The 24535-nt window shown below is 34.5% G+C and overlaps 1 protein-coding gene and 1 non-coding gene across 2 annotated transcripts in view; both read right to left on the bottom strand.

The window, feature by feature from the left end:
- The window catches only part of TMEM26 (transmembrane protein 26), a 58619-nt gene that overhangs the window by 15872 nt on the left and 18212 nt on the right, over nt 1–24535 (bottom strand). Inside the window, exons 2-4 of the mRNA XM_003755059.3 lie at nt 22725–22803; nt 11828–11929; nt 8348–8568 (exon numbers count right to left, since the gene is read on the bottom strand). Of these exons, the coding sequence (XP_003755107.1) occupies nt 8348–8568; nt 11828–11929; nt 22725–22803 (402 nt within the window). The remainder of the gene's footprint in view (nt 1–8347; nt 8569–11827; nt 11930–22724; nt 22804–24535) is intronic.
- Nucleotides 4726–4830, bottom strand: LOC111721289. The gene has a single exon (XR_002770566.1). It is a non-coding gene; the product is annotated as a U6 spliceosomal RNA (small nuclear RNA).

Genomic DNA, 24535 nt, shown 5'->3' with positions numbered 1-24535 from the left:
ATTGATCAAATATCACCAAAGCTTTTGCAGAAGAAAATTATACCCAAAGAATGAACTTGTTTTATATGAGTGCCTATTTACTTTTTAGATCTATATCTCATTTTAGCCTCACAAATATCTCTGCAAATTAAAGTTTATCCTTTTCCTCAATTTACAAGTAAGGAAACTGAATGTTGAGGATATTATGACTTTCAACTTCTTTTCTTTTCTTTTTTTAATTAAAGCTTTTTATTTTCAAAACATATGTATAGATAATTTTCAACAGATTCTCAACCTCTTTATCAAGGTCATATATCATAATCATATTTATATTATAATATGATTTTATTAATTATTGTATTATAACATTTTCAAGTGTTTTATTATTTATATAACAAAGTAAACTTTCAAAGATGTCCATCTTGTTTGTTTTTCCCTCTGAAAAAAATGGATAAATGACCTTTTTTTTTGACCTTACTAACTTACTTCCCTCTTCTTCTCCTCAAATTAAAAATGAAAAGAAAAGCACAATTATTTTAACAAATAAGTAAAGCATTTCTTTAGACATCCATCCACTTGCTATTTCCCTGAAGTGAATAAACATTCTTATAAATTCTACATCAGGGACATTAATTAGGGAATAGTCACTTCTCTGCCTGGAGACCTGTTAATAGTAAGATATTTTGAACATTGTCCCTGGCACTTAAAAAAAGAAACCAATCTCTGCCTACCCACTTATGCTCAACCTTGGGTCTGGAATATTTTTTTTCCTAGGTTAACTATTATTTCAAGTTCTCTCCCATTCAACTTGCCTATCTCCTTCCCAGCCCCCATCTCACAACTCAATGAGGTTCCCTTCCATGGCACACCTGACAAGAAGAGGGATAAAGGCAAATAAAATTACAATGAAAAATAGGGTTTAAGAATAAGGTAACAAAAATATCACAGATATTGAGACCTCCTACCTTTTTACCTTGATTGCTTTTTGATTGACTGTGAGAGGTGGATAATAGGGAAAGCTAAGAGGTGCACCAAGGAACTCAAATCAGTCAATAATTTAAAAAATAATTCAGGCTATTCACTGGAAGGTCAAATACTGAAGCTGAAGCTTAAATAATTTGGCCACATATTAAGAAGGGACTCAGTAAAACCTTGACATTGAGAAAAGTTGAAGGCAAAAGGAAAAGATGATGGCAGAGGATGAGATCCATAGATACTATAATAGAACCAATGGACATGAGCTTGGAAAGACTTTGAGAGATAATGGAGGACAGAAAGGTCTAGTGTGCTATGGTCCTTGGAGTCACAAAGAGTCAGCCACAACTGAATAACTTCACTACAAGAATTTTCTTCTAGTGAGCAAAATCATAATATTGTACACAGTAACAAGAAGATTATGGGATGATCCACAATGATAGACTTAGCTCTTCTCAGCAACACAGTGATCCGTGACAATTCCAATAGACTTGGGATGGAAAACCCCATCCAGATCCAAAGAGAGAATTATGGAGACTGAATGTGGATTAAGCATACTATTTTCACCTTTTTAAACTTTTTCTTTCTTGTGGGTTTTCTATTTTGTTCTGATTTTTCTTTCACAACATGACTAATATAAAAATATGTTTAAAATGATTCCTTCTATGTCAGATTACTTGCTATCTTGGGAAGGGGGAGGTAAGAGAAGGAGGAACAAAAACAATTTAGAAGTTAAAATCTTACAAAAATGAATGTTGAAAACTATCTTTACATGTAAGTAGAAAATGAAATATTATTGAAAAATTTTTAAAAGAACTTTATTCTAGATTTCAGTAAAAATTCAATAAATATGACAAAGTTTTATCCTACTTAGCCTATGATTTCATAGATGTGAGAAAGTTCTTGTGTGAAAATTCTCTCTCAGATTGAAAAGTCCCTGGTAAATTCTACTTTTAGATAGTAGTCTGGAGCATGAAGAAGTTCAATGTCATGTCCAAAGAACATATTCAGTGGGGAAATGGGCTACATCTTGTCTCAGAAGAAATGACTAATTACTGATGTTGGAGTCAGTGAATCAGCTGTTTGTGTGTGTGCTACCAGACCTCACTAAGTCTCCAAGAAGAGATGTGATGACTACAGGAAACAAAGACTTATGATATATAATGTGGCCAGGATGAAGTAGTTTTGCAAGTCAAAAAAGGAAAAATTATTGGAGGGGAATTTCTTCAAGATTGAAAGATGAAGTTTTTGGACAACTAGAATGAAGGCACAATGGACACAGAAAACACCCAGAGTTATGAAAAAGGATGAAAGTTATTATATATTATATAAATATATGATATGTATGGATATATAATTATATAATTGCAGTATATAACTACATATTTATTAATTGTATAATGCATTATATATAATCTTGTATATATAAATGCATAGATGATAAATGGAGTTGGAGAGACTTCCTTAATAGTTTAAGCTGTGGGCTTTAGAAAACACACAAAATGCGCCATATAGTATCCATTGTGGTAGAAATGGTTGGACTGAATGAGCTAGAAGAATCCAAAGACACTAATGCATAGATTTAGAGCCAGAAAGGACCTGAGAAATCATACAATCCAACACATTCATTTTATTTATTAGAAAACTGACCTTCAGAGAAGTGAAATGAATTGCTCCAAATCCTACAGTAGAAGAATTAGTATTTGAATAGAAGTACAGAAGTTCAAAGTACAGAACTCTTCTTCCTTTACCACATGGAATCCAGGTGAGAATTACTTTTATTCTTATATTATGAAGCCTTTTCAGATTAGTCCTTTGTGACTTCCATCACTATGCTCAATGAGATGAGTAATTGCCTTCTCATCCCACATGTGTTCACCCCATCTCTGCCATATGCATATTTCTGCCCTAGCTGAGGTTGATTATGTTTTCATGGCCAGATTTTATCATTGTCATTTACATCCATTCATGTAATTTGTTTTGGAGACACAGGAACTACAGTGGAATGAAGACATGATTTGGGTTTAGGAAACTCAACTTCAGATTCTGGGTTCTTTCCTATATTACCTGGGTGATCCAAGTACTTCATCTTGCTGGGCCTCAGTTTCACAGTAGCATTGGCAAATGAGTCCTCATTTTATAGATTAGGAATAGGAAATCTATGGTAATTAAGTGACTTTCCCAGAGTCACCCAGCTAGTAAATATCTGAAGTAGAAATCTTCCTGATTTTCAAGTCTAGTTCCTAAAAAGAAGGGGTTGCACTTGATGATGTCTAATGTCTATTTCAGTCCTAAGCCCACATTACTAGAAGCTTTCATCCTGTGCTATTAATTTGTCTATCCTATTACCTCCATTCTTATCTTCCTTATCTATATCACTGTTGTATTTATTTGTTATAGAAACATAAAGATTATTTGGTCTATGTCAAAATACCAATAAATCTGTTATTTCATTGATATGGGCATTATCTAATGACAGAAACCACAGCCTATCTATTCTTAGCCAACCTGTATGACATTTGCCCATGCTCCTCAATAAGACAATCATAGGGGGTCTATAAGTTAAGGATCCTTCTTATTTGCTCTTGACATTGAAAGTTAACAATGGATCAAATGAGATATTGTAGGTAAAATGGTTCAAAAAATTGTTATATATGTGTATGTGTGTACTTGCTATTATTGTTGTTATCATCATATGGTCTATACATTAGCTTTCACTTTCACTCTGTCTTGCCATAACTAACCCACTTTCATTTTGTTTTTTAATGGTATATTCCTTTAATTTGTCCGTTACCCAGCTATACTAGGGAATTCCTTTTTGTAATACCTTCTCATAGCGTGGCCATGCCCACCATGAAATTCTCCATTGTTCTTTGGGTGATCCTTGATTTCATTCCTTCAGAGACTGACATAGTCCATGACTTCACAGTTAAATTCATGAATTTATTAGATGGGTCTTTGTCTACATTGATACTTGAGTCATTAATAGAAGTTCAAACTTAACCAAATACAATGCAGTCTACTCTCCTCTTCCTGGAATATTCTGAATTCAACACATTGTCCATTCACAGAGTGTCTCCAAGCTGATTGATGACCTCTGTGAACTGTCTATTTGACAATACAGCATTATTTAGACAATAGACATCCTTCATCCACTTAATTTTATCCCATGTGGATGACCCAACAATTCTGAGTGATTATAACTGATTATAACTCTCGTTTATTAGTTTCAGGGTTTTACAGAATCAGCACAGTGTCGCTTGTAAATATAGCATCTACATGACTTTGCCAATCATAGCAGGGGTTATTGATTTTTTTCTGTCATGGACCCATGAAGCAGTCTGCTGAAGCTTTGTCAAAGTGTTTTTCTAAATACATAGAATAAAATTCATAAGACCACAAAGGAAACTAAACATACCATAACACAATTATTAAAATATTGAACACAATTCATGGACTCCAGCTTTAAAAACTCTGATCTGTAAAACAAACAAACAAACAAAACTCTTCAACTGGGACATTGAGTGGAACTCCTCCACGATACTGGGAACCCCCTCACAAAACAAATGCCTTCCTATTTGAAGCATTACCAGATATTAGTGACTAGAGATTTGTCAACAAGTTATATTTGTTGTGATATCTTTCCAGAAATATTGCATTGCTTTAATATTTAATGAGGTTTGGAGGAAAGGATAAGCTTTGCTGGAGAACTTTTTTATCAAAACTTTTTTTTTTAATTTTCAACACATATGCATGGACAATTTTCAAAAAAAAAATATGGAACGCTTCCTGAATTTGCATGTCATCCTTGCACAGGGGCCATGCTAATCTACTCTCTATCATTCCAATTTTAGTATATGTGTTGCCGAAGCAAGCGTAGAGAAGAACTTTTAAGATAGAGTTTGCTCTACAAATTCAAATGTCAACCAAAAATAAACACAGTAGAATCTTGTAATCAATTATGTGATGATAAAGATGGGGCCAACTATGAATTCTCAATTTTGAAAGTTTCCTTGTTCACTTCTAAAACACTCAGATAAGTTGTTCTTGATCTGTGTAGGGATTATTCTCATTAAAATAATTCATACAAATGTCAAATAAGGCATATGAGTAACTATCAATGTTCTCTTGGTAACCTCTATTTTTAAGAAGGTCTGAGATTTTTCCCTGCCTGCTCTTTCTTTCATTCTCTCTCTGGGTCTCTCTCTCTCTGGGTCGGTTGGTCTCTCTCTCTCTCTCTCTCTCTCTCTCTCTCTCTCTCTCTCTCTCTCTCCTCATTTCTCCACTCACAATTTAAGAAGATCTAGATGGTATCATCCCATAGCAAAGACCTAGTCTGCATAAATTTCATCTAGCCCAGTTCTGTTTCTGCCATTTCTACTTCCACTATAATCCCATTTAAGTGTTAGCTTCTTGTGGGAAGGAATCATGCTTTTTTATTTTATTTTATTTTATTTTAATTTTGGGGGGAAGTGTTTATGTCTTCAATGCTAATTACAGTGCCCTGCACAGAGTAAGTTTTTTTTTTTTAAGTTTTTTGCTTGATTAACTGACCGCAGAATTGTAATATCTAAGTTAATCTCTATTGATGAGGAAACTGAAGCCCAATGAGAGTAAATTACTTATCCAAGATCTTATACCTAGTTAATGTCAAAGTTAGGACTGAAAATCACTTCTCTTGGCTGCCATTCCAATGGGCTTTTCATTTGCACAACTGATTAATTCAACATGAATTAAATGACTGAATAACCCCATTTTCATGGTTTAGAAGAAAGCACACTGAATTTGGACTGAGAAGATCTACTAGACACTTATGTCATTAATTATCTGCGTGATCTTATGCAAACTGCTTGATCTCTCTGGCCATATAGGAGAGCTGGATTGACTCCTGGGAGGTAGAGTGAAAAGGGACATTAGAGATATTTTGGGCCAGGAGTTCTTACTGGTTTTTTTTTGTTTTTTTTATCATGACTCCTTGGACTACCTAATGAAGTCTTTGAATTCTGGTCAACTATGTTTAAATAAACAACATAAAACACGGAGTGTTATAAAGAAAACAAACTATGTTGGCATACTCTTATCAATTTTTTTTTAAATTAAGTATATGGATCCAAGAGGATAGATTCCAGATCTAGGCCAATCTCCTTACTTTAATAAAGTGAGGCCTAGAGAAGAAAAGTGATTTTCTTTTGTATTTCATTTGTTCTAGTGAGGTATTTGGGATTAAGTGACTTGCCCAGAGTCATACAGCTAGTGAGTGTTAAGTGTCTGAGTCTGGATTTGAACTCAGTTTCTTCTTGACTTCAAGGCCAGTGCTCTATCCACTATACCATTCAGCTGGCCCTTAATGTGACTTTTTTAAAGATAAGCAAGGCTAGTAAATAGCAAGATTAGGGTTTGAATTCAAAATGTCTAGCTTTAAATCCAATCCTCTTTCCTACATCTCACTGGAAGAAGATGCAGGTCCATTCAATTTCCATCACTTTCCCATTCTGATCTTTTGGGCAAGCTAGGAGAGCTGGGGGCACATGGTTGGGTCTATAGCAACAATGCTAAAATTAACACTTCAAGGCCAAAATATCACTTTCATTTAGGATTTTTGTTTCTTTTTTAAAAAAGCAATTTAAAATGCTGTAGGAAAAATACATATAAATGAAAACAAATGTTTCCCATGCAGGTGAGTTAAAATGACTTTTTATTATAATTAAGATGATATTGTTTATTCAGCAAATTAAAGTATAAAGGTCATTTTATGTTTGCTTTTTTTTCCCCAAAAGCAGAACATACAATAAGTATGCATTTAGAAATCAGCCTCATTCTAATTTATTTTTATAGTATTGTGGAAAATAACCCAAGCTCAAAGAGAAAAAAAATCAAGGACTGAGACTTAAATCCCAATGGAAAGAAAATGGTTCCATAAACAGATGTGATCATGGGTTCTAAGTTTATTTGCTAGTGACAAAAAGAAAGAAATCTACCATTCTGCCAACTCAATACATTTTAATTTATAAGCTTTTATACCAAAAAGTCTTTGAGCACCTGGAGCAAAAATGACTAAAAACAAAATTTACTATTACTAAATGTTATTACTAAAACACTAAAGAAATGATTAAACCCAAAGTTTATCTTCCCCATTCTTCCTGCACACTGGGGAATATTTAGTGCATGACTATAAAGAAATGCTTCTTTCCACCTTCCTCCCCACCTCAGGACTCTGACCTAAAATAGACAGCTACCCAGCTTGAAAATAGAGACATCATTACAAGCTGGTCTGAATTAATCTCTCTCTGTCTCTCTGTCTCTCTCTCTCTCTCTCTCTGTCTCTCTGTCTCTCTTCTCTCTCTTTCTTTCTCTGTCTCTGTCTCTCTCACACACACACACACATCCCACAGTTATTCTCTCTCTCCATACACATGCATTTATAATTATTTTATATAACATATATATGTAAATATTTACCTATAAGTATACAACATATAGAAAAATTTGCACATGTGTATATTTATGTATTGTATAAAATCATATATGGACTGTACTCATTAATTCATTAGAATAAGGAACTCTCAAGTGAGGAAAGTCCCTCTACCTATTCAGGTCAACACCTTCTTTGCATCTTAGGTTTTAAGGAGCTGACTAGAATACTAAGAGTCTTAATGAGTTGCTCAAGATCAGGCAGCCAGAACGGGTGAGAAAAGGGACTCCAATGGGCTTTTCTTGACTTTAAAGATTGTTCTCTATTCATTAAACTGGGCTTCTTGTCATCTAAATATATGTATGAATGTTATATAGTATTAAATAACATCTGCATGTACATATGAATGTTCACTAATGTGACTTTTATTTCTAACATTTAATTTTGTTTTTTTCTCAGTTATCATTATTTTCAATCAGTCAATCAATGAGAGTGTATCATGTGCTTGAAAGTATTTCAGGTGTAGAGGATATAACAAATAAAACAAAACAAAACAACTCTCAATAAGCTTTTAGTTTATGGGAGGAGATAATATGCACACACATAAGTATAATGTGAATATATATATATATATATATATATATATATATATATATATAGTATCTATATATACACATAACCTAATGTCTGTGCATGGGTGTGAACATTGACTACCAACGTCTTTAGCAGAAAGTGACTCTTGAACTGAGCTTTGATGAAAATTAGAGATTTTAAGAAGTGACTATGAGGAGTGAGTGGATTCTAGATTCAGTCAGGATAGACTGAGCAAAGACATGGAGGGAGATGGAATGTTGTGTATGAGGAACAGCAATATGGATCGTGACATTTGATATGGAAAAAAACTATATCTTTGCCTGATATAAAATAAGATCCCCCTTTCCCAATGTACACTAAGTCTTCACAAGAACGCCGCTTCCTTACCTCACATTACGTTCTTCCAGGGTCTCACTAGTAAATTCAAGTATGTCAGCCGCAGTGCCCACAAATATGAGGAGAAGTTGGGAGAGCTGGTCTCGTGTGATTTCACCACCAATAGGTAGAAGCCATCTTCCAATTATCAACAATAACAAGAAGGTCTGGTGGAGTCCCAGAGTCCAGACTTCCTCACACACAGTTGATAAATTATTGACAAAGTGTTTGGCCTATTTAATAGAAACACCAAATAAACAGGAGGGTCGCAACTGGCAGACAGATGTCATCCACCCAAGCTGCTCTCTGCCAATGCCTTCCATCAGTATTTCATTGAAAACTGAATGACAATTGCACTTCTTAGGGGTATGTTGTTTAATTTCAATCTACTTAATGAGAAGTGATCATTTAAAAGTACAAATGCATTCTGTTTCTCACTTCAGAAGACACTAATGAATAACAAGTAAAAACATAATTAAGAAGAAAACAAAAGGTTCCCTCTCCTAACTTGTGGCCAATAAGTCACTGAAATCCCTCATTCGCTAGTTGGCTCAGCCAATTACATAATCATATATCCAAATCTCTGCTTCAAACTCATTCTATATTTCCCATTGTCCCCCAGAACATTAGACAAAATAAATTAACAAAATCCCCCAAAGTCCAAATTCCAAGTGAGAGTTGCTGTGGAAAATTGAATGTTATTTTTTTTCTAAGTTTAAAAGGCATCAACCCAGGAACATTTTCTGTACTGCACAATTCACAAAGATCCGGTGTCCCTCTTCTCCGACTCCTATAGTGGCAGAGGACAAACAGACCCTCAAAGATGCTGTGGGTTATACAATAAAAGCCACAGCTGGAAGAGTCCTTTGAGATTTTCTAGTCCTGGGCTTCTATATTTTTTTGTGTCCTAGACTAAGCTATGGAGATTTCAGTCATGTTTTAAATACAGAAAATGGGATTATAAAGGAAGCAAATTCTATCAAAATATAATTTTTAAAATACATATCTAAAATAACAAATTTAAGTACTCTGATTTGGTTAAATGCTCACATTTTAAAAGGGAAAAAAACAGACTAAGGAGAGTGAAATAATTGTGCCCAGTCACACAGATGGTAAAGGGAGTGGTTAACATCAGGCCTAAAGTCAGGGAGAGCTGAATACAAATCTGGTCTAAGATATTAGCTGTGTGACCCTGGACAAATCATTTAATCTTTGATTGCCTCAGTCCTTCCATTTGTGAAATGGGGACAATATTAGCCCTTACCTCCCATGGTTGTTAAGAGGATCAAGTGAGATAATTATTGTAAAGTATTTGACACATAATAAAAGTTATATAAATATTAGTTGTTATAGTCATCATTAGCAGGGCCAAGCTTTGATCCTAAATTCTATAATCCTGTAATTTGTGCTGTATCCATTTATATTTGTTACTCAACTTCTCCAGGTACAGGATGAAATTCTTCAAGTTTCTTCCCCTTCTGAGACTTGATTTCCTCATTTGTACAATTAGTATAACACTTGCATTTGCAATTTAGTTATTTTGAGGCATGTCTGACTCTGACCGAATTTAAGATTTTCTTGGCAAAGATACTGGATTTTGCCATTTCCTTCTCCAGGTCATTTTATAGATGAGGAAACTGAGGCAAGGGACATGCTCATGGTCACACCAGATTTGAGCTCAGAAAGATAAGTCTTTGTAACTCCAGACTATTTTATCTACTGCATCATTTGGCTGCATTAGCTACCCCAAGGGGATTATTGAGTAAGGGAGCAACAGTCAGACTGGGCTTTTAAAAAATCACTTTAGCAGTTAAGTGAAGAATGGATGGGAATGGGCTGAGACCTGAGGCAGTGAAACCACCCAGAGAGCTTTTGTGATAATCCAGCTGTGTAGCGAGGAACCAGTCCCAGGGAGCAGCTGTGTGAGATCAGAGGATGGGGAATGTGTGAAAAACGTGGAAGGTCTAAACAGGAAGGTGACAAGAGAGTCTATATACAGGACGAAGCCAGGATAACCTGAGGTTGAGGGCCTCGGTGCCCTTGGCAGAACAGAAGAGTTGGCAGGAACAGCTTGAGAAGAAAGATAATTTGTTCTGTTTTCGACATGTCAGGTTTAAGATACCTATGGGACATTCAGGCTTAAGACTTAACTGGTGCAGTGGTGATGGTCTGGGAAAGAACAGAGGGGTGAGATATTTGGAGGTCAGGGTCAAAGTAAAGAAGAGAGTTAGGATTGTTAAGCATGAGAAAAGATGGGCTAACAAGATTATGGCCAGATGAAAAAATCTCAGAATTAATGAGCTTGTGAGAGGAGTGGAAACACTTGTGATCCCCTGGTCACTGTAAGGAAAAGGGCTGTGTCTCATCTAAGCTTTCTATCTTCCCTAGTAGCTAGCACCACGCCTTGCACACAGATTCTCCTCATTCAACATAGTGGCTGAACTCCAATGATGAAGTTATGGGAGAACATTGGCAAGGGTCACCTGGGAGGAGTAGGTATGGATGGGCCCATCATCGGAGACAACATCCACTTATTTGGTCAATTTGTTGAGTAATCTTGCAATTTCTCTCAAAAGAACCCATTCACACACCCTCAACATCTCTCACTTAGATGACTATAAAACCCCCCAGAATTGGTTTTCTTGTCCCAAATCTCTTCCCCCGGGAAGAGATCTTCCCACTCCATCATTCCACATTGCTGACATCCCATATTCCACATTACTGCCAAGGAACATTATTATGTATAACTCTCACCAGTGGATTCCCATGTTCCCCCAACTCTGGTGGCTCCCTCTTGCCTCAGCTGTTCTGCTTTAAATGTCCTATACCACCTTTCCCTCCTGTTCTCTGGGACTTGGCAAGCTTACTCTCCCATTTTCTTCTCACCTCTGTGCCTGGAAAGCATCCCTTCCTTACCTCAGTCTGATAGAATCTCTCTCTTCCTTTAAGAAGTGGTTTGGGGGGCAACTAAGTGGTGCAGTGGGTAGAGCACCATCACTCAAGTTAGGACCTGAGTTCAAATCTGGCCTCAGACACTTAACACTTTCTAGTTGTGTGACCCTGAGCAAGTTACTTAACCCCAATTGCCTCAGCCAAAAAAAAAAAAAAAAAAAAAAAGGTTTGGGTCCTATCTTCTACATGATACCCTTTCTCATTTATCCAAGGGCTAGTGTTCACTCTCAGACTCCCTTGCATTAAACTGCTTTGTATATTAACTTATTAACTTTATCTTTATATTGCACATGTTTCTCTATGTCCTTGTTGCCTCCCTCAATAAAATGTAAGCTTTACAAAGAACAGGAATTATGTCTTCCTTTATATATTTGGATCTCCATAAGCTAATACAATGTCTGGCACAAAAGAGGTGCTTAATAGATACTTTTTGATTATTTAGTTCAATCAGAAATCTATTTTAGTATTTATATATAAAGATAACTAAGATATATAACAATGACTAGATCTTTTAATAAAGGAAAGAGAAAAATACCTTACCGTCTCGAGGAGGGCCTCAGTGCCAGTGTTGTAGTTGTTCATTATATGATTTTGATTGAAGTCCTCCTTGCTACTGGTATTCTGTTCTTGGTTACTGCAATACTGCAATACATACATACATGCATACATATATATATATATATATATATATTATATGTATATATACACATATATGGGTGTACATGTAATATACATACATAGATACGATATCATAATTTAAAACATGTTTTATATATATTAATTCAAATATTAAGCAATCATAACTCCAACATCTCTCTCATGTAACCCCTCACCACTCAACATAACTACCACTTTAGTTCATGCTCTTGACACCTTTTCCCTAAATTATTGTAATGGTTTCCTAACTTATTTGCATGCCAGATTTTATATAAGATGTTTGTATCTGATAGCTTTTCCATGAAGTTCCTGGATTCTAAAGCCACCTTCCTATTGATTACTATGTCATGGTCAGTATCTTACCTTGGGCCACTATATCCAAAAAAAAAAAAAAAAAAAAAAAAACCAACAACAAAAAAAAACAGTGTAAGATTTCATTTGTGGGCATAAGTACACCAGAGAAAGAAATATTGCAAGTTTAGAAATGAGAAAAGGCTTTATTTGGTCACTTAAAAGAGGCAAGAAGACAAGGAAAATTTTATATAAAAACTACATCTTATGTGTAATTTTGGTCAAGTCACAAATTCTCATTGCTCTGGCAAAACCTACAAGATTTAAATAGCAGAGAAAATGTTGATCTGTATTGTTTAAGGAAGTTTTCACATCAGAGAATTCCCCAAACTAATGAAATATAGAAATATATATGTGTGTGTGTATGTGTGTGTATAGATACACACACACACCTAGACATATGTATGTATGTATGTATGTATGTATGCATGTATACATGAAGTCCCTGATGAGACACTGCCCTTCAAGGCCTAGCTGAGGTACACAGGGAACAACTCACCATTGGTGGGTTTCACCACTGTAAGATTATAGACTTAGAAATGGAAATGACTTCAGAAGCCACCTATTCCAAAACTTTTGTTTTATAAGATTAAAAAAAAAAACTGAGGCAAAGGATGGAGACAAGATGGCAGGGAGTAGACAGGTCTCTGTTTGAGCTGTTCTTTGCTTTTCTCAGATCAATACCAGATCAAGGCTCTGATCAGGTTTTAAAGTGACAGAACTCACAAATATTTGGAGTGCAACAAATTTCCAGCAAAAGATATTTTGGAAGAACTTCAGGAAATGTCTGTCTCAACTGTGGGATGGGGGGAAGGTTGTTGCAGCACAGGGAAACGGGAAAACCTAGGGCAGAGAGGCCTTAGCATGCAGGGGGTATCTAGTGGGAGGTTCTTAGCCAAAATACAGCAGGATTTGCTACTCTGTCTTGGTTCAGAAGCTTGTAAATCAGCAGACTAGCTGTGAGACATCCAATACAATTATAGAAGGCAAATAGTGAGCTCCTGAACCCCAGGAAAATAAATGGGAGTTGGTTATGCTTATCCAGTACAAGAAGGAAGCCAGTAGCATTGACCCCAGGGTAGCATAAAGCCACTGCCAGTTCTAGAGAAGCTTGGAACAATCTCCCTTTCCTCTAATAGCAGACCTCAACTTGTAAAAAATAAGGAAAAAAGCAAAAGAAAAAAAAAAGAAAGAAAAAATCTCTGCCCATAGATAGCTCTTATGGAGACAGGGAAGAACAGACCTCAAACCCTGAGGACACTAAAGGCAAAATGTCTCCAGATAAAGCCTCAAAGGGTGAAATAAGTTGATCTTCATCCCAAAAGGCTCTCTTGGAAGAATTCAAAAAGGATCCTAAAGGAGAGTTAGAAGAAAAATGGGGAAAGGAAATGAGAACTCTGGAAAAGAAAACATGGAAATTGTCTGAAAAAAAATCAGCCCTTAAAATAGTTTTGGTGAGTTAGAAAAAGAAAACAACTCCTTGAAAAACAGAATTTATGAAATGGAAAAAAATCCAATGAACAAAACAACTAATGTAAAAGTTTAATGGGCCAAATGCAAAAGGAAATAAAAAAGCTAACAGAAGAAAATAATTCACTAAAAATTAAATTGAACAAATGGAAGCAAATGAATCAACAAGACATCAAAAATCTGAAAACCAAAACTTCTTTTAAAAATGGAAGAAAATGTAAAATATCTCCTTGGGAAAAATAACTGACCTGGAAAATAGATCCAGCAAAGACAATCTAAGAATAATTGGACTACCTGAAAACCATGATGAAAAAAAGAACTTAGACAACATCTTTCACGAAATCATTAAGAAAAACTGTGCTGGTATCCTAGGTAATATAGCCATTGAAAGAATCCATGGATCACCTCCTGAAAGAGACTCCAAATGAAAACTCCAGAAATATCATAACTAAATTCCAGAACTGTCAGATCAAGGAAAAATACTGCAAGCAGCCAGAAACAATTCAAATATCAAGAATGCATAATCAGGATTCTGTAGGACCTAGCAGCTCCACTTTAAAGGATCAAAGATGATATTCTAGAGGGCAAAGGAACTTGGACTGCAGTCAAGAATCAAGTACCCAGAAAATGTAAGGATTATCTTTCAGGGGGAAAGATGGGCATTCAATTAAATAGGGAATTTTTATTTATTTTTGATGATAAGACAAGAGCTGAAGAGAAAATTTGATCTTCAAATACAAAACAAAAGAGAAGCATAAAAAGGGAAGAAAAACAACTGTGTTTTTAAAGTTTAAATTTTTTATATCACTATACAGGAAGATATGTTTAACTCTTGAGAACTATATCTTTGCTAGGGGTGTACTAGAGGACGTAGGTATTGACTTTACTGTAATGAAATAAATAAAAGAAACTGGGGTGGAAAAGGAATTGTACTGGAAGAAGAGGAAAGTGGAGGTAAAATGGATTAAATAACATTACATGAAGAGGCAAAAAAGACCTATTACAGCTGAAGGAAAGAAGGAAAGTGAGCATTGTGAGAAACTTAATCTCATAAGATTCTGCTCAAAGAGAGAATTTCAAACATATTTAGTCTGACAGAGAAACTTTTCTCAACCTATAGGGAAGAGGACAATAGGGAAAGAAAGGGGGGAGGCTAATAGAAGTGAGAACAAAAGTACAGGGAAAAGGGATGATAAAGGAGGAAGGGCTGTAAAAGGAGATGCCAAAATGAAGGAGGTGGTGGTCAGAAGCAAAATACTGGGGAGGGGGAAAGGGGGAAAGGAAAGAAAAAAGTATAATTTGGGGAAAAATAAGATGGCAGGAGATACATAGTAATTTTAACTGTGAATGTGAATAAGATGAACTCTCCCATAAAATGGAAGTAGATAGTGGCATGAATTAAAAGCCATAACCCTATTATATGTTTTTTTTTAAAAGAAACACATTTAAAGCAGTGATACATACAGCATTAAGGTAAAAGGCTGGAGCAGAATTTATTATGCTTCAATTGAAGTAACAAACAGCAGGGGTAGTGATCCTGATCTCAGATCAAGCAAAAGCAAAGGTAGGTCTAATTAAAAGAGACAAGGAAGGAAACTACATCTTGCTAAAAGGTACCATAAATAATGAGGTAATACCAATACTAAACATATAAGCACCAAGTGGTGTAGCATCCAAATTCCTACAGAAATTAAGAGAGCTTCAAGAAGAAAAAGACAGCAAAAATATGTAAGTAGGGGATCTTAACCTCTCCCTATCAGAACTATATAAAATGAACCACAAAATAAAAAAAAGAAAGAAGATAAGGAGATAAATAGAACTTTAGAAAAGTTGGGTATGATAGACATTTTAGAAAATTAGGTATGATAGGCCTCTGGAGAAAATTGAATGGGGACAGAAAGGAATATACTTTTTTTCTTGGAAGAACGTGGAACTTATACAAAATTGGCCATGTATTAGGGCATAAATACCTCGAAATAAAATACAGAAAGGCAGAAATTAGTAACTGCATCTTTTTCAGATCATGTTGCAATAAAAAAAATTACATGTAATAAAAGATCAGTAACAAATAGATCAAAAATTAATTGGAAACTAAGTAATCTAATCCTAAAGAATGAGTGGGTGAAACAATAAATCATAAAAAAAAAAAAAAAAACTGATAATCTTGTCCAAGAGAATGACAATAGTGAGACAGCATACCAAAATTTATGGGATGCAGCCAAAGCAGTTCTTAGCGGAAATTTTATATCTCTAGATGTTTACTTAAATAAAATAGAGAAAAAGAAGATCAATGAATTGGGCATGCAAAAACATTAGAAAAAGAACAAATTAAACCCCCCAATTAAATACCAAATTTGAAATTCCAAAAATAAAAGGGGAGATTAATAAAATTGAAAGTAACAAAACTATTGGGACTAACAAACAAAACTAAGAGCTGGTTTTTATTTTAAAAACCCAACAAAGTAGATAAATTTTTAATTTGATTTAAAAAAAAGGAAAAGAAGAAAATCAAATTTCCAGTATCAAAAATGAAAAGAGAGAATTTTCCACCAATGAAGAGGAAATTAGAGCAATAATTATGAGATATATTCCTCAATTGTATACCAATAAATCTGATAATTAAGTGAAAAGGATGAATACTTACAAAAATATAAATTACCCAAATTAATAGAGGATAAAATAAGTTCCCGTTTTGAAAAAAGAAATTGGAGAAGCTATTAATTAGTTCCCTAAGAAAAATATCTCCAGGGCCAGAAGAATTTACAAATGAATTCTACCAAACATTTCAATAACAATTAATTCTAATAACATGCAAACTACTTGGAAAAATGGGGAAAGAAGGAGTCCTACCAAATTTCTTTTATGACACAGATATGGTGCTGGTACCAAACCAGATAGGGTCAAAACAGAGAAAGAAAATTATAGTCCAATTTCCCTAATGAATATTGATGCAAAGGTCTTAAATGAAATATTAGTAAAGAGATTACAGCCACTTATCCCCAGGATAATACACCATGACCAAGTAGAATTTACACCAAAAATACAGGATTGGTTTAATATTAGGAAAGCTATTAGCATAATTGATTATGTCAGTAACTAATTAGGAAAGCTATTAGCATAATTGATTATATCAGTAACTAACAAAAATCATATAATTATCTCAATATATTCACAAAAGTCATTTGGAAAAATTCAATTCCCATTCATATTAAAAACACTAGAGAATATAGAATTAAATGGGGTTTTCTTTAAAATGATCAATAATATCTATCTAAAACTATCAGGAATCATCATACATAATTGGGATAAACTAGAAGCATTCTCAATAAGATCAGGGGTGAAACAAATTTGCCCACTATTACCATTACTATTCAATGTTGTATTAGAAATGTTGCCTTTAGCAATGAGAAGAAAAAGAAATTAAGGGAACCAGAGTAGTAATTATCACTCTTTGCAGATGATATAATAATATACTTAGGGAATCAACTAAAAAAGCTACTAGAAAAAATTCACAACTTTAGCAAAGTTTCGGGGTACAAAATAAATCCATGTAAATCACGAGCATTTCTATGTGTTACCAACAAAGTCCAGCAACAAGAGATACAAAGAGAAATTTCATAACTATAGATAATATAAAATATTTGGGAGTCTACCTGCCAAAACAAATTCAAGAACTATATGAACACAACTACATAACACTTTCCACACAAATAAAGTCAAATCTAACTAACTGGAAGATTCCAAGTGCTTGTGGGTAGGCTGAGCTAATAAAATAAAAGTGATAATTCTACCTAAATTAATCTACTTATTCAATGTTATACCAAGAAACTGCCAAGAAACTACTTTACAGAACTAGAAAAAATAACAAAGTTCATCTGGAAGAACAAAAGGTCAAGACTTTCAATGAGATTAATGGAAAAAAATGCAAATGAAGATGGCTTAGCTGTATTATATTATATTATTATGTTTATATACAATATTATCATATGATATATAATATATATCTTATTTATATATTATTATATTAATATATCACATATATCACATGTTTTATATATAATATATTAATATAATGATATATATCATATATATAATACATAATATATTATATTATAGTTACCTTATAAAGGAACAGTCATTAAATCCATTTGGCACTGGCTAAGAAATAGAGTAATTGATCAGTGGAATAGATTAAGTTCACGAGACACAATAATCAATGACTACATTAATCTAGAATTAAAGTCAAAGAGTCCAACTTCTGTAATAAGAAGTCACCATTTACAAAAACTGCTGGGAAAAATGGAAACTTGTATAGCAGAAACTAAGCACTGACCAACACCTAACACCCCATATCAAGATAAGGTTGAAATAGATTCAAAGTTTATACATAGTGATACTATAAACAAATTTGAAAAACAAAGGATAGTCTACCTCTGGGATCTGAGGAGAAGGAAAGATTTTGTTGTTGTTTCCTTGCTTTTTGTTTTCTTTCTCTTTTTTTTTCCTTTTTGATCTATTTTTTTTTCTTGTTCAGTGTGATAACTGTGCAAATATGTATAGGAAAACTGTACATGTTTAACATATATTGGATTACTTCCTGTCTATGGAAGGTGAGTGGGGAAAAGGGAGGGAAAAATATTTAGAACACAAAGTTTTGCAAGGGTGAAGACTGAAAACTATATTTTCATATATTTTATAATAAAAAGCTATTATTAAAAAAAAAAAAAGCTGGGTCCTGAAAAGATTAACTTGCTTGTCCAAGGTCTCACAAGAAGCAAAGAACAGAGCCAGTGTGAGAATTTGAGACCTCTGCCCGTCAGATCTAGCAACCTTACCATTGTATCACACTTTGGCCACAGTAGCCAGCAACACAAATGTTTTTCAGTCCATGAAAAGAGAGTAATAGCTGCAGTCTTTCCAAATGGCTCTTAAACCATCTATTAATATTAATTGAAGCACTGGTACTCTAAATATGTGCTCTTTATTCAACAATTAATAAGCTAATTTGTTACTGAAAGGACTGAGCCATAGCAGGACTGACATCCTCTCTATGAGTAAAACTAGAAAATATAAATAAATGAACAGAAAATTCTGGGGGAAACAGTGAGAGTGTAGTGAAATCAGGGATAAGAGTGAGCCTGGGTCCTAAGAAATAGAATGTTATTTTTGTAACCTTTATTGAATTACTTGCTCTCTAGGGGAGGAGGGAAAACAGAAAGGAGGAAAAAAATTTGGAACACAAGATTTTGCAAGAATGGATGCTGAAAACTGTCTCTATTTTGAAAAAAATTAAGAAAGTTGTTATTACATTAAAAAGAATTTTATTTCCCATTGTTCACTGGAAAGAGCAGCAGATCTGGAAGTCCAGAAGGATCATGGCTGTTAAAAATGAAAAGTGATTAATTTGAGAGTTAGCAACATTTGATTATATTAGGATTAGTGATCCTAATTCTTATATGTGACTTCTCTGGGCTTCATTTGCCTCATTTGTAATGACTGATCTTGCAGTGGTCTTTTGAGTTAGCATTATAGTGAGGAGACTGATTTTTAATCCCATGAAGTAGGAGGTCTCCATGTTGTATGGATTGTCTGTGGTCATTATTTGAGAATATGGACAAGAGGAGTTCAAGATGGGAACAGCTAGAAAGGCTGCAATCTAAACCATTGAGCTAGTATCTATCCTGAGGAGATCACAGATCTGTTGAAAATGTTGAAAAATCGACTTCTCTCTCCCTGTGAGAACAGCTCCACAAAAACGTAAATCAGAAGCCATCCAGCTCCCTCCAAGGCTAAACTCAAGAGTTTTCAATTTCTAGAGACCTTTCCTAATTGCTCTAATTGCCCCAGAGTTTAGCACTTTCTTCCATTCCCACAGAAAAGTATTTTTTTTTCTTTATATCTACCTTGAGAAGCCTCTGGTGATTGTAGTATGTAGAGATCTGAGCTTAGAATCAGAAAGGGTTCCAGTTCTGCCTCTGACACACCCTGGCTGTGTGATCTGGGCAAATCAATTAATCTCTCCATGTTGTCTCCAAATCTCTAGGACTAGAAGTTGCTGAGAAAATTTGGACCAGTAGTTGGAGTTTCCTCACAGCAGAGTGTCAGGTATATATACTGGAACCAGTTTATACCAGTTCACAAAAGCCCATTGTTAAATTTTCACTATGAAGATTTACTTTTCAGAAATGACAAATATTAATAAATCAGTACTTAATTTATTGCTTTGTCTAGACTTGAGAATGTTAATGAAACAGATTAGATTTAAAGTGTGTTCTGCAGATAGTTGGGGGTTTTTTCCCTCCCACAGAGCTAGTCATTAAATATTTACTAGCACAACACGGGGAGTTCCCTACAGAATTGCCAATGAAAAATCTAGACAGCATTTTGTATTTTCCTGTCAATGTGTACAATTACACTTCCCAGCACCCCTGAAACCACCACTAGAAAGTAAACTTCTTAAAGGGAGGAAATTTTTTTTTATTTTCTTATTTTCTCTAGAGCCCAGTAGAATATCTTGGGTGCTTAATAATATTCATTGAATTGAACTGAATGGAACTAAATTCCAATCCAATTGAACTAAATCCTAGGCAATCATTGTATCTGATCTTACTTGAAATGCCCATTATAAATGTTCCTGGCGTTAAGACAACCTTATGGAAAATTGGACAGATTAAATGTGATGGTCTCATGGCCAATGACATTTCTTATTAGGAAAATTGTTTTTCTTAAAGGAAGGAGGGGCTTTTTGGTTAAATACTTAATTTAATGTGTTGTTCTTTTTTCTCCTGCCTGAAAAACTTGTATCTCATCCATCATTTGGTTAGGGGCCAAAATTTACTCTACCAGAAGTGCAGTGAAATCATATTTGGGTTTCCATTTTCACAGGAATTTGTATTTGTGAGAGAACCCGTGTGTGTGTGTGTGTGTGTGTGTGTGTGTGTGTGTGTTTAATATAGGCAGATGCTCAGGATGGAGGGAACAGAAAGGGGGAGAGGCGTGGGCTGGAGACGAATAGCAGCAGGCCGCTTGAGAGCAGTGTTGCAGCCAATGCAAATTTTACAAGCTGCTGAAAAAAAAGAAAGAAAGAAAGAAACAACAGCTTTTGTGGGATTGAGGAATTTCAAAATTCCTCTGTGAAGCTAACCTATATGTGACATATACACATCCATGCACGCATTCACACATTTAGAGATCTTGGAATTGCATGCAGAATTAAACAGAAAAGAAAACAACTTTCATCGTGAAGTTTCTCAAAGTAGAGATTTCTTAGTTATTTAGTTTTTTTTTATTTCTTTTCCCCACCGAGTTCCCTCTGAGGGTGGGAACAAAAGCAATAGAGACCCCAATTATTTATTTCCTCCACAGAACCTCAACCTGGTGGGATTTTCAATCTCTATCAATAACGAGGCCTAATCATCTCATTCTCCCCACCCCTTTGATTCTATCCCCAGCATAAATGAAATGGGGAAACCCACAGTTTTGTATTGATAGATTTCTATTGCCAGATGTAGGTAATTAGCATGTTACCCTGTCTGTCTTCCCTCTCTATGGTCATTATATTTTTAACAAAATTCATGGGAATCAGTTTCAAAGTGAAGATAAATCAGGATTTCGATGTACAATATTTTTACCTTTAAAGTAGATTTATTCCTCGCCATTTAAAAATTTTACCTAACTCTCTTATATAATCTGGTATGTTTCATTGATTCCCAGTCAATTCTGGGAGAAAAACAATAATGTTCTTCTCCCAACTGGCCCTTCATCATTGGTACAAAGAAACACAATTAAGCCTATAGTAACTATATCTTACAATGCAATCCCAATCTGCCAGGATGGTTTAGGACTGGGTCATTATCACTAATACTAAGTTCGTGTTCTATTTTAGATACTTACTAGCTATGTGATTCTGGGCAAGACTCTTAATCTCTCTCAGACTCAATTTTATTATCTGCAAAAGTAGGATAACTAAAATAACACATCTCCCAGGGTTGTTGTTAGAAGAAAATAAAATAATAATAAATGGAAAATTCTTTGCAAACTTGAAAATTCAATATAAATGCTAGTTATTATTATTTTTTCTCACTTTCTTACTTTTGGTCTAATTCTTAATAATAGACATTTAGTATTATTTCTGTTAATTGAATTATTATTTGTAACGAGTGGATGTATATTCCTTCCTTCAGTCTGTCATGCAGAATAAGGATGTTTACTCATTTGTTTTATTCAGCCTTCATTCAGGTGTATTTGTGATATCATATGCAGTTTGGGGCATAGCATTTAATTAATAATATTATAATAATAATGATTGTTATTATGTTAAAAAGAATCCTATTTCCCATTGTTCACTAGAAAGAGCAGCAGATCTGGAAGTCCAGAAGAATTATGGCTCTGCTAAAAATGAAAAGTGATTAGTGTGAGAGTCAGGAACATTTGTTTATATTAGGATTAGGAATCCTAATTCTTATATGTGACTTCCTGGAAAAATGTCAATAAATTCCATGTTATCCAAAAATAATATCATCTTAGATGAAGAGTTTAAAGGGAGTTTGGTGTCCCTTTTTCATGTGATTTCCTTTTATACCCGAGTGAACTGGGTTCAGGGATGTAAGAAACTTGCTCCCAGTCACAAAGATAGTGATCTTCAAAGGTATGATTTGAACTCTGACTGCAGAGCCAGTACTCCTTTTATTACAATATACAAAGAATTGGAGGAATTGTAAATATGTTACAGGAAAGGAACGTGACACTTTTCTGGGCTGAGATTCTGAATGAGATAACTTGCTTTTGTTGACTGTCATTGAGTTATTAAATAACTACCATTGTATTATTATCAATGATTATGACCAGGGGCTCCCAGACAGGTATATTTCTATAGGCAATCTGATTGGCATGGGTCTCAGAGGCTTGTCTGATAAAGACTGCATTTCTATTAACTATCTTAATTACCTAACGAAATTACCTGGGTCTCATGATGCATTTCCAGGAGCCACAACGATGGCATGATGCTAGTCAGATAGAAAAATATGGCGGGCGAAAACCTGTGGAGGCAAAGAGAGAGAGCGTCATTTTGCGAACAACCTGCCTATAGGAACTGTCCTTGGTCTAGGGGAAATTGTGTTATGTGATTTCTGCCATATGGATTCCAGAGAAACAATGTAACTGCAAAAGACACTCGCAGCTGCCATTCTCACTGAATTTCTAATCAAGCTAAGAAATGTTCACTTTGATATGGTGTCATGGGACACTGCCAACGAGCTAGAGGAACAAGACTTAGACTTTGATTCAAAAGTGTTTTATGCCACCTAAGCCCAGCTATCACCATCTTTCCTTGATTAAAAAAGAAAAAAACCAACTACCCTGAAACACCATGCTTGGTAATTGATGTCAGTTCCCTTATCTAGCTTGAGAAGCTACAAGCCTAAATAGTACCATGTCAGGAGAACTCTTCCTACACACACACACACACATACACACACACATGGCTGTATATAAAAACACACATGCGAATATATGGATATATATTCACAACAACATATGTATAAACATATATGTGTGTATAGATGTGTATATTTGTGCATATATTATACGTTTGTGTATAGATAGAGATATATAACAAAGGCAGATATCATTGCCTGCTTTTATTTTCATTACTCATTAATAGATATACATGGATAAATGTATACACATATTCACATATACATATACATACTTCACACCTTGAAGTTATTGCTATAGACAATTTCTTTGTTGCCTAAGACGACTTATCAGAGATCCAACAGTCAGAATGTGTCTGGAAAATCAATTGACTCTCTGCCTTGTGATTTCTAGGCTGGCCTTGAATCAGCAAGGCTGTTTTAATATATTTAGGTATATTTATTGGGCACCATGTGAATGTATTAAATACTGCTTAGATGTCTATGTGTGTGTATGTATTTAAATACTAGACACAATCTTTGTTTAAAATCACTTCCACACTTTTGAGCTCAAAATATCCCAAAAAAGTGTGAGTTAAAAGCAAAGAAAATGAAATGACAAAAGAATATATTAGGAAGTTTCATTATTTTTAACTTTGACTTAAATATTTGATGGATATTTTTATTGCCAGATTCTTAAAAAAAACATGATGCATGTGATGATTAAATTTAACATTATAAATGAATAATATAGGAAAAAGGGGAAAGGAACCTAATCTTTCAACAGCTGCTACCTATTTATAATTTTATTTATACAGGTTTGAGAAACGCAAACGAAACGATTATATATAGGTCTACACACACATAAATTACACCTATATACAAATATGGGACAGTTAGGAGGTAACGTGAATAGAAAGCTAGGGCTAGAATCCAGAAGATTTATTTTCCTGAGTCAAATCTGGTGTCAGACATGTCCTAGCTACGTGACCCTAAGCAAGTCAGCTAACCCTGTTTCCCTAATTACCTCATCTGTAAAATGAACTGGAGAAGGAAATGGCAAATCAGTATCTTTGTCAAGAAAATGTGGTCGTAGAGAGTTGGACTTGACTGAAAATGACTAAACAACAATATATGTGTGTATATGTACACACATTACATACATAAATCTGCATACATACACACATGCATATTATTGTGTACATATATGTATACATGCATGTGCACCTACATGTGTATACACATATACACATGTGTAGAAATAGCTAGATAGATGATATATAGATAGATCATAAGTAGATGGATAGATATAAAGATATCCACACAAATATACATGCTTATGATTCCACTCAGTAAA

This window comes from Sarcophilus harrisii, chromosome 2 (assembly GCF_902635505.1).
Source record: "Sarcophilus harrisii chromosome 2, mSarHar1.11, whole genome shotgun sequence".
NCBI classification, from domain to species: Eukaryota; Metazoa; Chordata; class Mammalia; order Dasyuromorphia; family Dasyuridae; genus Sarcophilus; species Sarcophilus harrisii.
The sequence above is the reverse complement of the archived record's forward strand: the minus strand, read 5'-3'. Positions and strand labels throughout refer to the sequence as shown.